The sequence below is a fragment of the Syngnathus leptorhynchus genome, chromosome 12 (assembly GCF_054491065.1).
Source record: "Syngnathus leptorhynchus isolate UIUO chromosome 12, UIUO_Slep, whole genome shotgun sequence".
Lineage (NCBI taxonomy): Eukaryota > Metazoa > Chordata > Actinopteri > Syngnathiformes > Syngnathidae > Syngnathus > Syngnathus leptorhynchus.
The window spans coordinates 7,222,789-7,233,815 of record NC_141206.1 but is presented as its reverse complement, the minus strand read 5'-3'; the positions used below and the strand labels follow the sequence as shown (position 1 = coordinate 7,233,815).

At 45.5% G+C, this 11,027-nt stretch overlaps 2 protein-coding genes and 1 long non-coding RNA gene across 6 annotated transcripts; 2 read left to right on the top strand and 1 right to left on the bottom strand.

Annotated features, from left to right (window-relative positions):
• The first annotated feature begins 38 nt into the window (after positions 1-38).
• Positions 39-8,702, top strand: brd10 (bromodomain containing 10). 3 transcript variants are annotated; one of them, XM_085926852.1, is made up of 10 exons: positions 39-960; positions 1,576-2,178; positions 2,316-2,516; positions 2,603-4,002; positions 4,094-4,155; positions 4,267-4,356; positions 4,452-4,567; positions 4,636-4,823; positions 4,947-6,677; positions 6,803-8,702. In XM_085926852.1, the coding sequence occupies exons 2-10, from the start codon at positions 1,637-1,639 to the stop codon at positions 8,221-8,223; spliced, it is 5,751 nt and encodes a 1,916-aa protein (XP_085782978.1). In that variant the 5' UTR covers positions 39-960; positions 1,576-1,636; the 3' UTR covers positions 8,224-8,702. The 3 variants fall into 3 exon arrangements, with proteins under 3 accessions (XP_085782978.1, XP_085782976.1, XP_085782977.1); XM_085926850.1 differs by having other exon boundaries at positions 1,573-2,178; XM_085926851.1 differs by lacking the exon at positions 39-960 and adding an exon at positions 1,382-1,506 and having other exon boundaries at positions 1,573-2,178.
• A 5-nt stretch (positions 8,703-8,707) lies between these two features.
• mlana (melan-A) lies at positions 8,708-11,012 on the bottom strand. Of its 2 annotated transcripts, XM_085926860.1 has the most exons (6): positions 10,877-11,012; positions 10,346-10,461; positions 9,757-9,849; positions 9,188-9,284; positions 8,996-9,103; positions 8,708-8,919 (listed from the first exon to the last, which is right to left on the bottom strand). In XM_085926860.1, the coding sequence occupies exons 3-6, from the start codon at positions 9,843-9,845 to the stop codon at positions 8,851-8,853; spliced, it is 363 nt and encodes a 120-aa protein (XP_085782986.1). In that variant the 5' UTR covers positions 9,846-9,849; positions 10,346-10,461; positions 10,877-11,012; the 3' UTR covers positions 8,708-8,850. The 2 variants fall into 2 exon arrangements, with proteins under 2 accessions (XP_085782986.1, XP_085782985.1); XM_085926859.1 differs by lacking the exon at positions 10,877-11,012 and having other exon boundaries at positions 10,346-10,566.
• On the top strand, positions 8,715-9,530 carry LOC147048155 (uncharacterized). The gene is made up of 3 exons (XR_015067795.1): positions 8,715-8,940; positions 9,046-9,125; positions 9,204-9,530. It is a non-coding gene; the product is annotated as an uncharacterized LOC147048155 (long non-coding RNA).
• Positions 11,013-11,027: the final 15 nt, after the last annotated feature.

The following is an 11,027-nucleotide window of genomic DNA, read 5'->3' as shown; positions in this document are numbered from 1 at the left end:
AGATCTCACCCGCGAGACCTACCACTCGGTTGTTAAAGGCGCAGCTCACAACAACAACAACAAAAGCCCTCACCACCGGTCTGATGAGGAAAAGTTAAATCTGTACTAGTGATTCGAAGCCTGAACATGTTTTCAGCGATGATCTTGTACATCTACAATGATACCCAGAAACAAATCTCAAAATTAATTTCCCCATCGTACAGGTGACGTTAAAACCGTTATCTCTTTTGGAGAAGAACATTTCTGAAAGCTTAGCGGGTGATCTCCATAAGCTTCTAGCGACATCTACTGATCGGAAAGAGTGGCTTGTGGCGCGAGTTTGACTTTTAACAACGTATAAAAGCCTTTAATGTTTGCATTTAATCAAGTTTATGCATTAAATTTAACGCTGTCAACAATTAACCCAGATAAAGGATGTTCGTTCTATTCCAAAACTACGGTGGCCGAGAAGCAATAAATGGCGAATGACCCAAAATTTCTCTTCGCTTTTGACGTCACTGAAATAAAGTCTGCTTGTTCATCCCTCGCAGGAGAGAATTGATTTGTCTCCATAAATTGCATTTTTGTCATGCCCTCCTCGCTGTCTACTTTCAAAGCCCCCCGCCCCCCGATTTAGTTAGCCCCGACGGCTAGTCCCAATGAAATGCCGTCTTCTTGTCGGGACTCACCAGCGAGCGTTCGCCCGGCTAATTACGCCGCGTTAGCTTTTAGCATTAGCCATCAGCGCACTGTCACTGACATCACTCGGACATGAGTTGTCGTACTCAAAAGTTTACTTTTCACCCAAACGACGTTTAATGGCGTTACGTCGCGACCATGGAGACCGAGCGGAGTAACTGCAGGCCGAGTTTGGTGGACAATAGCTAATAGCTAGCTAAAGCAAATTGAACGCTTTTCTCCTTGGGAAAAAAAAGAAGTAGGCTTGCAGTGGGATTTTGTAGCCGCGTATAAAATGTTAAGGTATGTTTTCTGTTTTAATGTGTTTGTGTGTTTATCGTGTTACGTAGCGCCAGCTTGAGAGAGGAAACTTTTGTTTACTTTCTAAGCTAACTGCTAAATCCAAGCGCGCTCAAGTGGAAATAAACCAAAACAAAAACTTGTGGTGGGTGAATAAAATGTACAAATGTCAGCTGTGAGACCTCACATGAGGATTGATTGTGTCATGGCAGTGATATAAAATGGCAGTGTTTTGAATTGGAATGACAGGCACGAGCATTAAATCTCTTTACTTGGCAGTCATTTTGATATCAACATCAGAATAATATTTATTGGTCAAATTTGTGCAAACCTTTGCCAGAGATTGACAAGTCAGTCTTGATAGGCACCATCTTACCCGTGACCCTGAACTGTTGAGGTCACGGTTGAGCGGCATAGAAAATGGCTGGATATGTCAAAACATATAAGAAATTCAACTAATTCTGACTTCAAGTGTTTACAAATGCATAGGAAAAAAACATTCTAACAGATCTGTTGGAATGTCAAGCTTCTTCGTTGTTATAATTTAACGTGTGTATCTCCATGACAAAACGTGTTTATATTTATGGTTATTATCTCCAACATTCCCTATCTCAGCAGGAGGATGGTTGACGGCTGTAAACACCCTGCAGGCTTTCATCTCTAAGGGTTAGGCCAAGTCATGTCTTCAAGTTCTGCATGGACAAGGCTCGGTGCTGATGACATGGACCTCGACACGTCCGAGGACGGTCTCAGCAACGGTGCCTCTGTCGCACCCGGGGATCACCCGGCGACCAGCAACGACGGCATGTCCGACTTCTCCACCAGTGACATCTCACTCCCCGAAGTCTGCGTCACCACCAACTTTGAGGAGACAATGAGCCATGAAGTTCATCAAGCTTATAGGATCTTTTCTGGCTTTCTCCTGGACAAACACAAGGCAATTGCCGGATTGTTCCTCCACGCCGTGGGGCATCAGGAGGCCCAGTCCGGTGTCGGTGGCGTCTGTGCCTCGGGTCAGGCGAGGCTCAAGCAGTCCATGTGCTTGCGGAGGATAGAAGAGAAGTTCATCAACCTGGAGTATCATAGCATAACAGAATTTGTGGCTGACTTCAGGCTAATGTTGGAGAACTGCTACCGCTACCACGGCGTGGACCACTGGCTCTCCAAACAGGCTCAAAAGTTGGAGATCATGCTAGAACAGAAACTCACACTACTGTCCAGGTACACCATTTTTTTTCACTGCACACAGTTCAAGTCAAATGATTTTAAACATTCATAATAGATGTGTCAAAGTTATTTTGAACTTTGTGAATGGTTGTCTAAGTGTGATCTCCCGCTATCTCCATCTCTCCAATGAGGACTCTTCGTGAGAAGACTACTTTGGCAGTGACCTCCAAGGGGCGTTTTGGCCCGGAGGAGGAGCGAGCTCCAGCAGGAACCTCCACAAGGAGGCGATCTTCATCTCGAAGCTTGGCGACTATCACTATGGGTGGGCATGAGTCGGTCATGGTGCAGGCCCTCAGGATGGAAGAGCAACAGAGGGCAAAGGAGGAGAAGAGGTAAGCAGATCCCAGCTCTAATTAAATAGGTCAACACATTTTTGGGGGGGAAATAGAAATGCAAATAAAGAAAGATCATTTTCCAGGCAACGTGAGGTGGAGAAAAAAGAAGCAGAAGAAATGTCAGCCAAAGCGGTGGAAGAGTGGGAGCAGACTTTACTGACGCAGGCGTCCCCTCACACGATTGACACCCTGTGGGAACTCCCCGCCATCGGCCACTTCCTATGCCTGGCACAGACGGTGCTCAACCTACCAGAGATTGTCTTCTTCGAACTGGAGCGCTGCCTGCTGATGCCCCGCTGCAGTAGTCTCCTCTCCAAAATAATGTCATCCCTCCTGTCCCCATGCCAGCGGCGAGCCACCTTGCACCGCCGACCAGCTCTACCGTACCGCCGTTGGGAGGCGGAGCTCAGGCAGCGCGTCAAGGGCTGGTACCGGAGTATCGGGGGTGCTCGCGATCAGCCGGCTCGGGCCGAGCAACTCGGACTTTGTCACCAGTTTTTCCACAACTTGGGCGAGGCGAGTTCCTTGGAGGAGAAGCCGTTCCACTCGCTGCCCATCTGCCAGCGAGTGTGGCTCCTCAAAGGTTTATGCGACCACGTGTATGAGACCCAGAAGGATGTTCAGGATGCCGTGCTGGCCCAGCCCATACATGAATGCAGGGAGTCCATCTTGGGCTATGACAGCAGGGACAACGCCTACATACATTTCCCCCATTTCTGCGGGGCAGACTTGAGGATTTATCGTCAGAGCCCCAGCGCACCGCCTGCTTTTCCTTTCCCTTCAGCGTTGGCGAGACGGCTCGATCTACACGTCGAAGATACCGACGTGCCGAAAGACACCTCTGGTGATTTGGGGAACACATTGAAGTATTTTGTCAAAGAAAATGGAGACGGACAGGAACACAAAGAGACGTTTCGGCTTGTAAAGAAAGAAGACCTGAGGCGTCAGTCACTGTCGTCAGACTCCAGTGATGAGTTCAGCCAAAATTGGCGCACTAGCTGCTTTGTTTCAAAAAGACAATTAAAACAAGAAACTACCGAATCGGACCGACAATCCACAACACTAAAAGAAGGCCTTTCTTTGGGTTCTGTGCGTCCTATTCATGAAGAGACTCCAAATCCTTGTCTGAATGTAGGGGAACACACCTACACAGGTAGGTCACCCGCTCGCTGCGCCGACACCACCGATTCACCCAGCAAATCGTCCGGGGTCAAAACGGAAGGAGAAAACCAGCCAACATCTCCCTGTTTGAAATGTCGAACTCTCCGATCGGTGCGGCGAGGTTGCAACTGCCCGCCTATCCAAAACACCAGCGATGAAGACGAGGTCCGCGATAGAATGTGGTCTAAAAAAAAGAAATGCAAGAAAAAGCGAGGAAGGGGGCGGCCACGGCAGGGGCAAAACCTTGAGGCAGCTGAATCAGCATTACAGGGAATTAGCGCCAGCGTTCAGAGGAAAGATAAAAGGAAAAAACAGAAAGAAGGTAACAAAAGGAAGGTTGTGCACGTGACTTTTTCTGTTGGGACTATTGTGTTTGTGTTCTTGACTTGATCAGCTGATTTTTTTTCCATTAGGAAAAAAAGGTGAATCTGCAAAGAAAATTAAAGACGAACCTTCCGTTGAGCCGGCGTTCAAGGTAATCAAACACAACAAAGGATTTTTTATTTATTTTTTTTTAAAAAAATTTCGCTGTTTGTCGTTACTGCAGTATTTATTTTTCCTACTCTTTCTTAATCTTCCACCACAGTTGGTTTGCACCAGTTTGCAAGAGTTGCGTGAGCTCATCAGCAAAATCGAAGACGAGCTTGACGACCTGGAGAGCACAAAAAATAAATTGGTAAGCAGACCGAGTCGTTTGCGGTTCGTACTTGGCGTGAGGAAAATCATAATATGAATCTAGCCATTGTTTCTTGTTTGCATTTCAACCGGCAGGATCGATGGTTTTTAAGAAAACAATCTGTGAAAGAGCTCCACTGCACTCTAATCAGACTACTGAATGAGCTCTCACCCTGGGAACCAAAACTCGTGAAGGCCCACCAAAGAAACCGGTATAATGAATGACTATCAATAAAAAATAAAAAAAAAAACATTATCAACAATTATGCTTCCTGTCCAGGCTTCGATTGAAGAAGGAGTTTGATGATTTCAAGAAACATCCAGAGTACAATAACTTTATTCGAGAGGAGTGTTTGTCATCATCATCCTCGTCATCTGAAGAAGAAGAAGATATTCCTTTGTTTGATGGCCAGCGAGGCTCAGAAGATGAAATGGAACACGTAGTTCCGAGAGGTCTCTGGACCGGAGGTAATCGTTTTTACTGTTGGATCTGGCATTTCACTCTCAGCATTTAAAAAGAAAAAAAAAACTCTATGCATAATTGTCTTATTGGGTAGTTTCTATCTTATTTCTATCTTTAATTTATTTCAGCAAGCACTAAGGACTTGGAAGCGGAATCTGTTGGTGAGAGATCACCCACCTTTGGAATCAACCAAGAAACTTCTGAACAATTGTCAAGAGTTCAGGCTGACAGCAATGTCACCACTTTTTCCCCCCCGGACATTGATACAAAGTCTAAATGTGAAATTATTCAGTCCGACACCGACTGGGTCGCGGCGAAGCCGGTCCTTCCTTCATCGGCATCCAAACTTCAAGTTGTCCACCTCAGCCCCGGACTTCCCAAAGGGTACACGCCCATCCCCACCCTGCTTGCCAAGAGCGTAGGCAACAAAGTGACCTTATTAAAACGACCTGTCGATTACTCAGGGCTCAACAACACTGATAGACAAACCAAGAGACGATCAAGCACCTTGTCTTCATCTACATCGGCGATTTTAAAACCACATCCACAAACGACTCAATCCATTTCAGAACAAAACTCACTAGGTCAACGTGCAATTCGACAAACCGCAACGGTCAAAGTGTCGGCAGCACCGCCCGTGACAGATTGGGCTAAATCAAGTCAGACTTTATTGCAAACTCCTCTCCAAGTTGCGTCGAATGTTCCTGAAGGCCCGGACCAACTTGTCAGGCAAGGGGGAAGCAAGTCAGTGCAATCTGTTCTCGACTACGGCAGACAGGAGAAGATGATGCCGCCGCAGGTGGTCACGGTGCCTTCAAAACATGTCATTGAAAATTCCAAGGAGCAACAGTCAACGGGACCTATGTACCTGTCCACCAGTGTGTCTGGTTTTACAATTCCTGACAATGTTCAGCCAGCGGCTCCTTCGAAGGATGTCCGGACAGTGAAGACCCCTTCCCTTTTTTCCCCGCCTTGCCAGCAGCACAAGACCCAAAACATAAGTCCTTCATCCATAACGTCGACAAGCACCTCGGCTTCGACTTCGCCCCCTGATCTTCCGGAACATAAACAGGAACTTAAGACAATATGCATACGTGATTCACAGTCCATCCTCGTGACCACGAGAGGAGGCAACACGGGTATTGTCAAAGTCCAGACGTCATCTGGCCAAAATGCACTTGATGGTTTGTCCACCAGTCCCATCATCACCATTTCACCTCAGTTTAAAGCTTTCCTTGTGTCCAAAAGTGCTGAGGCGTCTTCTATCCCCTTTCAGAAAAATTCTACCCCCACCACAACAGTCGCCCAATCGCAGAAGCAGGTTCCTTCAGTATTCAAGTCCTCTGCCATCACAAATCTTACAGATCCAAGAAGTTTGACTTCAGTAGTTCCGGTTCCAGGAAATTCAGATGTTTCAACAATTACAAGAAACATCTACCACCCTTCGCAGACATTAGCAACCCATTCTCTGGTGGTAAAAAATACTGCTGATGTTACGGCACAAGCCGAGGTATCAGGTCAGTCCGCTTTGAAGCGACCCAACACAGAGGAGCAACCCAAAGTTGCAAAATTTATCCTGGTTAATCCCTCGTCCTCCTCCTCTCGTGCCTGTACTGTAGCGGTTCCGAAAGAAACATCTCCAAATCCGCCGATTGCTTCAAGAGTCGTAGTCATCAACCAAGCCTCCGTGACAGCGTCCGGTGCTTTAATGGGAAGTGTTATAACGCAGTCCAAGACAGCTGGCGCGAAAGGACAACAGATAACCACGTCTTTATCAAGTCAAACTCAGAAGATGGGACTAAGCCCCGGTTTTGACTCAAATGCATCGTCAAAGGGAAAGAACGTTACGCTTCCAACAGGTGGGTTAGATTTACGTTGCGTTGATTTGGGTCATCGTGAAATGTCGTCATTAGAATCTGTACAGTAACCAATCATTCAATGGATTCTGACCATGAGGTTCTTATGTAAACTTGTGTGTCCATAGGTCTTCAGATCCAGTTGTCGGGGATGACGACAACCATCGGACAGAGCATCGGTGCCCTGTCGCGTTGCACAACGGTATCTGTCTCGGATACCGCGCGCTCACCGGCAACCACCTCTCAATCAAAGTCAAATACCGTCACCAGTTGTCTTAGCCAACTTGTGGCTAATTCCACCCTGACCAGAACCTCTCAACCCCAGTCCTTCACAATAACCTCGGAACTGGGCTCTTTGATTTCCAACTCCGCTCCTCATCCCGCAGCGAGTCGATTGAGCGGCCACACTCCCGCTCAGCTAACCTCCACAACTGTACAAGGCAACCCGAAACCAAGCGCTACGGCCACCCTTGCTCAACAGCCCTCGCATATGCTAGCTCAAGAAGCTAACCCAATGGTAACGCCCCTTCAAAAAGCTCTCAATCAAACCCAATCCGATCTCCCCTCAGCAGTCACCAACTGTACGCAATTCGTGAACTCTACCCAGCAAAGGATCGTCATCAACACTTCGAAGCCCCTCGCCGCCGGCACGCAGATCCTCCTGAATAATACGTGTTTTGTTGTTCCTCCCCAGGGTTTAGCTCCAGGTAGCCACGTGCTTATTATCTCTAGCCCTTCTCCACAGAAAGTGCCTACCGTTAGTAGTATCGGATCAGCGACACCTTTGCAAGGAGCAAGTCCAAGTCCAACAAGTCCTCAAGCAACAATCTTACCCAAATCCCAAACTAGGTTACCCGGTGTCCCAGTGGTGAATTCCCCTTTCGCAGCATGTACCCCTGCTGTTGGTTCCACAAGCTCGCAGGTTTGGACCCCGGCATCACCTGCGCTCCAGCTAGCCAAACAATCAGCCCACGTTTCCACAGTCCTAAGTGGAGGCCTCGGTGTTGCCTCGGGACTTTCACCGCTTGGTGTTAAACGTCCCGCCGCCATTTCCCCTGTAAACGCACCAGCTTGGTCATCTTTGCCCAGCCCGCTCACCCCTCCCCACTCCATCTCAGACACAAGCAGAGACTCGTATCCAACATCTACACTTACAGCGTCCACCATTCAAGGTATCACCTCGATCTGTAAGCAGGCACCGTCAGTCATTCATCAACCAATCAAAAGCACCATGGATGCTTTGGAAACGGCATACATGGTCACCTTATCCCCACCCCCCGCCCCCTTTCAACCAGTCACGCTGCTGACCACAAACCCCATCGGCCTAACCAATCAGACACTGGTTCCGCCCTCTTTGCAGAAATCCGCTTTAGGTATGGCAAACAGCGTAGCGAAAAAGCTGCTGATCAGTCCCGACGGCGCCATTTTGAGCTCCGTCCCGTGCCAGGCCCAGGCGGCTGAGCCAAAACCCACCGCTCTGATTCTCACCCCGAACAGCTCCGGTGGCGCTTGGCATCACCAGCTGACACCTAGTCAACCAAATAACTGAGACCACCAGTCTGGAATGTTCATGCAAACGTTGGGTCAGACCCTATGGTTGGACTATCAAATACTGTTCCTATGTTCTTTTTTTTTTTTCTTGTTTGATAACTACTGAGGTTAATGAATGATCTGTGTTTTGGACTTCATGGCCAGTAATGACAAGTGGGGAAAAGGAGGTGAAATGGATTTCATATTTGATGGTACTTAGTACTTTAAAAGCCAGCTTTTTGATAAGGTTCATTGGAACAACTTGCTACTACTTTAAATGTGTCATGAAACATTTGTTGGAGTTTGAAAAACGGTTTTGCAATTGTAGGAAATGTTTATAGACCTTGTTGGATTTGTACTACGTTCGAGCACTTGTCAAATGTTTTGCAGTCACTTTGTATTTATTTTCTACCGTATAGATTTGGAAACTTTTTTTTTTTGCTCGGTTCATTGAACAAATGTTGAGGTCAAAGCGTGGAAATAAACAATTCATCTGTGCCCGTTGGTGGGAGTGTTTTTAATCCTGGTTTGAAACCACATGATACATTGTGTCAATATTAGACACACAAAATGAACAGTTAGATTTGTGGCGTCAGATGGACTCGTGCTTTATTCTCGTCTGGGCGTCGGGTTAGTTGTCCTGATTTTAGGGTGAATAGGGAGGAGGCATTGGCCCTGAGGAGATCTTTTCGTAGGCTGGAGGAGCATTCGGCATCTGGAGAAGTCAAGACAAGCAGTGTGTAATGTAACTGAATATTATTTGTGATGACATTTAAGTGTGTGACACTCACCGCAGATCGTAGACTGCCAAAGTCAATCAGCGCCATTTTGTTTTCTGCAGAAGGTCCAGCCTCGGAATATTGGCCTCCCGTGTAAGTTGGTGACCCAGACCTGGAGCTCTGCATCATAAGATGTGATGAGGTACTTCACACTTTTTTTTTTTTTCCACCCTAAGATTTTGATGATTACAATGAAGGCCTCACCCTTATTTTTTTGTAGCCACCCCTCCTCTTAAAGTACCAACAGCCCAGGAGAAGAAGCGCAGCCAGGATGATGACCAGCAGAATAATACCGACCGCCCTGTACAGTGCACACAACATCACTAAGACACTTTTTGTTTCACAACCCACTTTTGCACATATATTTATGGCTGTAGAACAGTGATTCACAACTTTTATTGAGTCAAGCCACATACAAAAAAATGTTGATGGCAATCACCTCAAATGAAATATCACAAAAGTAGAAAATAAATCATAATTTTGCCTCATATTAGTTCATTAATGGGCTTAGTCTGTTTAGTTTTACTCTAACGCCGTTACAATGTGAATAAATGCTGCCCTCTAGTGGAAGACCGTTTAATTGTTCTGCTTTTCACTGTCACTGGCATATTATTTGTTATTATTTGTAGTAAAGAAATATTTTGGGCTCAATTAGGCGAAATTAGATGATTACCAAATATCACAATTTTAGGAATCACAGCATTATTTGTTGATTAATGCCAGCAAATTGTGAGTTTTAAAGGCTGCAAAATGTTGGATTAAGTAGGACATACTCTTCAGCTCTGACAAATCCTCGTCGGCTGCTGGCAAAATAGATGTTGAAGTCTCCTCGAGGCATTCCGTCTGTGCGGTTGCAAAGCATTAAGCTGCGATAGACGAGGAAACAAATCATAGCATGCTCAAATCCTAATTGTTCAAATAAATGCAAAGTAAAACATAGCTGACACATACTGGAATTTTACAGAGGAAAAAAAACTTTGCTGTAGTTCTTTGCTTTGAGCTATTTCCCACATGTCTATAAATTAATTCTAATAGAATAAAATGAAATGCATTTTTTAATTATTATTATTATATTGCGCTGCATCGTCCCAAGGAATGTTTGACCACTTTATTGAGCTAAATGAGAGGCAAAAAATATTTCAAACATCCCCTGCCGAGGACAAAGTACAACCACAATCATTCAAATATTGTTCTTTATCCGTCTTAATATAGATGGTGTACCTAATGTAGTGCACTGAGTCACCTTAATGAGGGTCAAATAAGGTTAAAAAAAAAAAACTTGACAAGGAAGCATCATTAAATGGAGATAATCAACTTACAACATGGCTATCACAATAAAAAAAGGACCAAACATCATCTTACCAAATTGGATAATTCAATTGCAGACGAACGGTCCTCTTCCTCCGCGGTTTACAGAGTCAGGCCCGTCACTACTCCCCCGTCTTATTTCTTGTTTCACCCTCCCAAATTCCTTTTACCTCCAGGGGAAAGAAAAGGGGGGGAATAAGGGCTGTAAAATCCTCATGACGGTCACGGGTTAGAGGCTCATGGATAAAGCCATTGAAGCGGCGTAATCACCATGAAACCCCTGCGGACTTGAACGTAACATGATTATCCACTCGTGAGACGGAGCTGGAAGTCAGCTGGTGGTATTTTTTTTCTTTTGTATTTGTCTCAAACTTTTTTTCAAGCACCTTGAAAAATACTTGACGCTCCAAATATGACAAAAATGACCAACATTGAAATACAATAACTTGAAATAGAAATCTAAATCATGATTCATCTGAAATGCATTGAAACCTAAACTAAAATGTATAAAGCAATCAATTCGTTTAAGATTAAACACAAATGTCCGTGCTAAGAAAGTTAAACGCAACGGAATTCATTACATACCACTAGAGGGAGCCTATGTACTTCCTTGATGCAGTTCTACTTTCATCCAGTAGGAGCTGCTGCTGGCCGAGGTTTTAATGTGAATAAAAGCATAAAATATCGACCTATCAGACTGGAATCGGTACAGAAATGATTGTAGTAAAACGATGAA

Bases quoted from the DNA above. Each gene is read 5' to 3' on its own strand.
- brd10 (XM_085926852.1), top strand. From the start codon at position 1,637: ATGTCTTCAAGTTCTGCATGGACAAGGCTCGGTGCTGATGACATGGAC. The intron at 2,179-2,315 runs GTACACCATTTT...CTCTCCAATGAG, and splicing joins AAACTCACACTACTGTCCAG to GACTCTTCGTGAGAAGACTA. The intron at 4,357-4,451 runs GTAAGCAGACCG...TTCAACCGGCAG, and splicing joins AGAGCACAAAAAATAAATTG to GATCGATGGTTTTTAAGAAA.
- mlana (XM_085926860.1), bottom strand. From the start codon at position 9,845: ATGCTTTGCAACCGCACAGACGGAATGCCTCGAGGAGACTTCAACATC. The intron at 9,104-9,187 runs GTGAGGCCTTCA...CTTATGATGCAG, and splicing joins GTGGCTACAAAAAAATAAGG to AGCTCCAGGTCTGGGTCACC. The intron at 8,920-8,995 runs GTGAGTGTCACA...TGACTTCTCCAG, and splicing joins TTGGCAGTCTACGATCTGCG to ATGCCGAATGCTCCTCCAGC.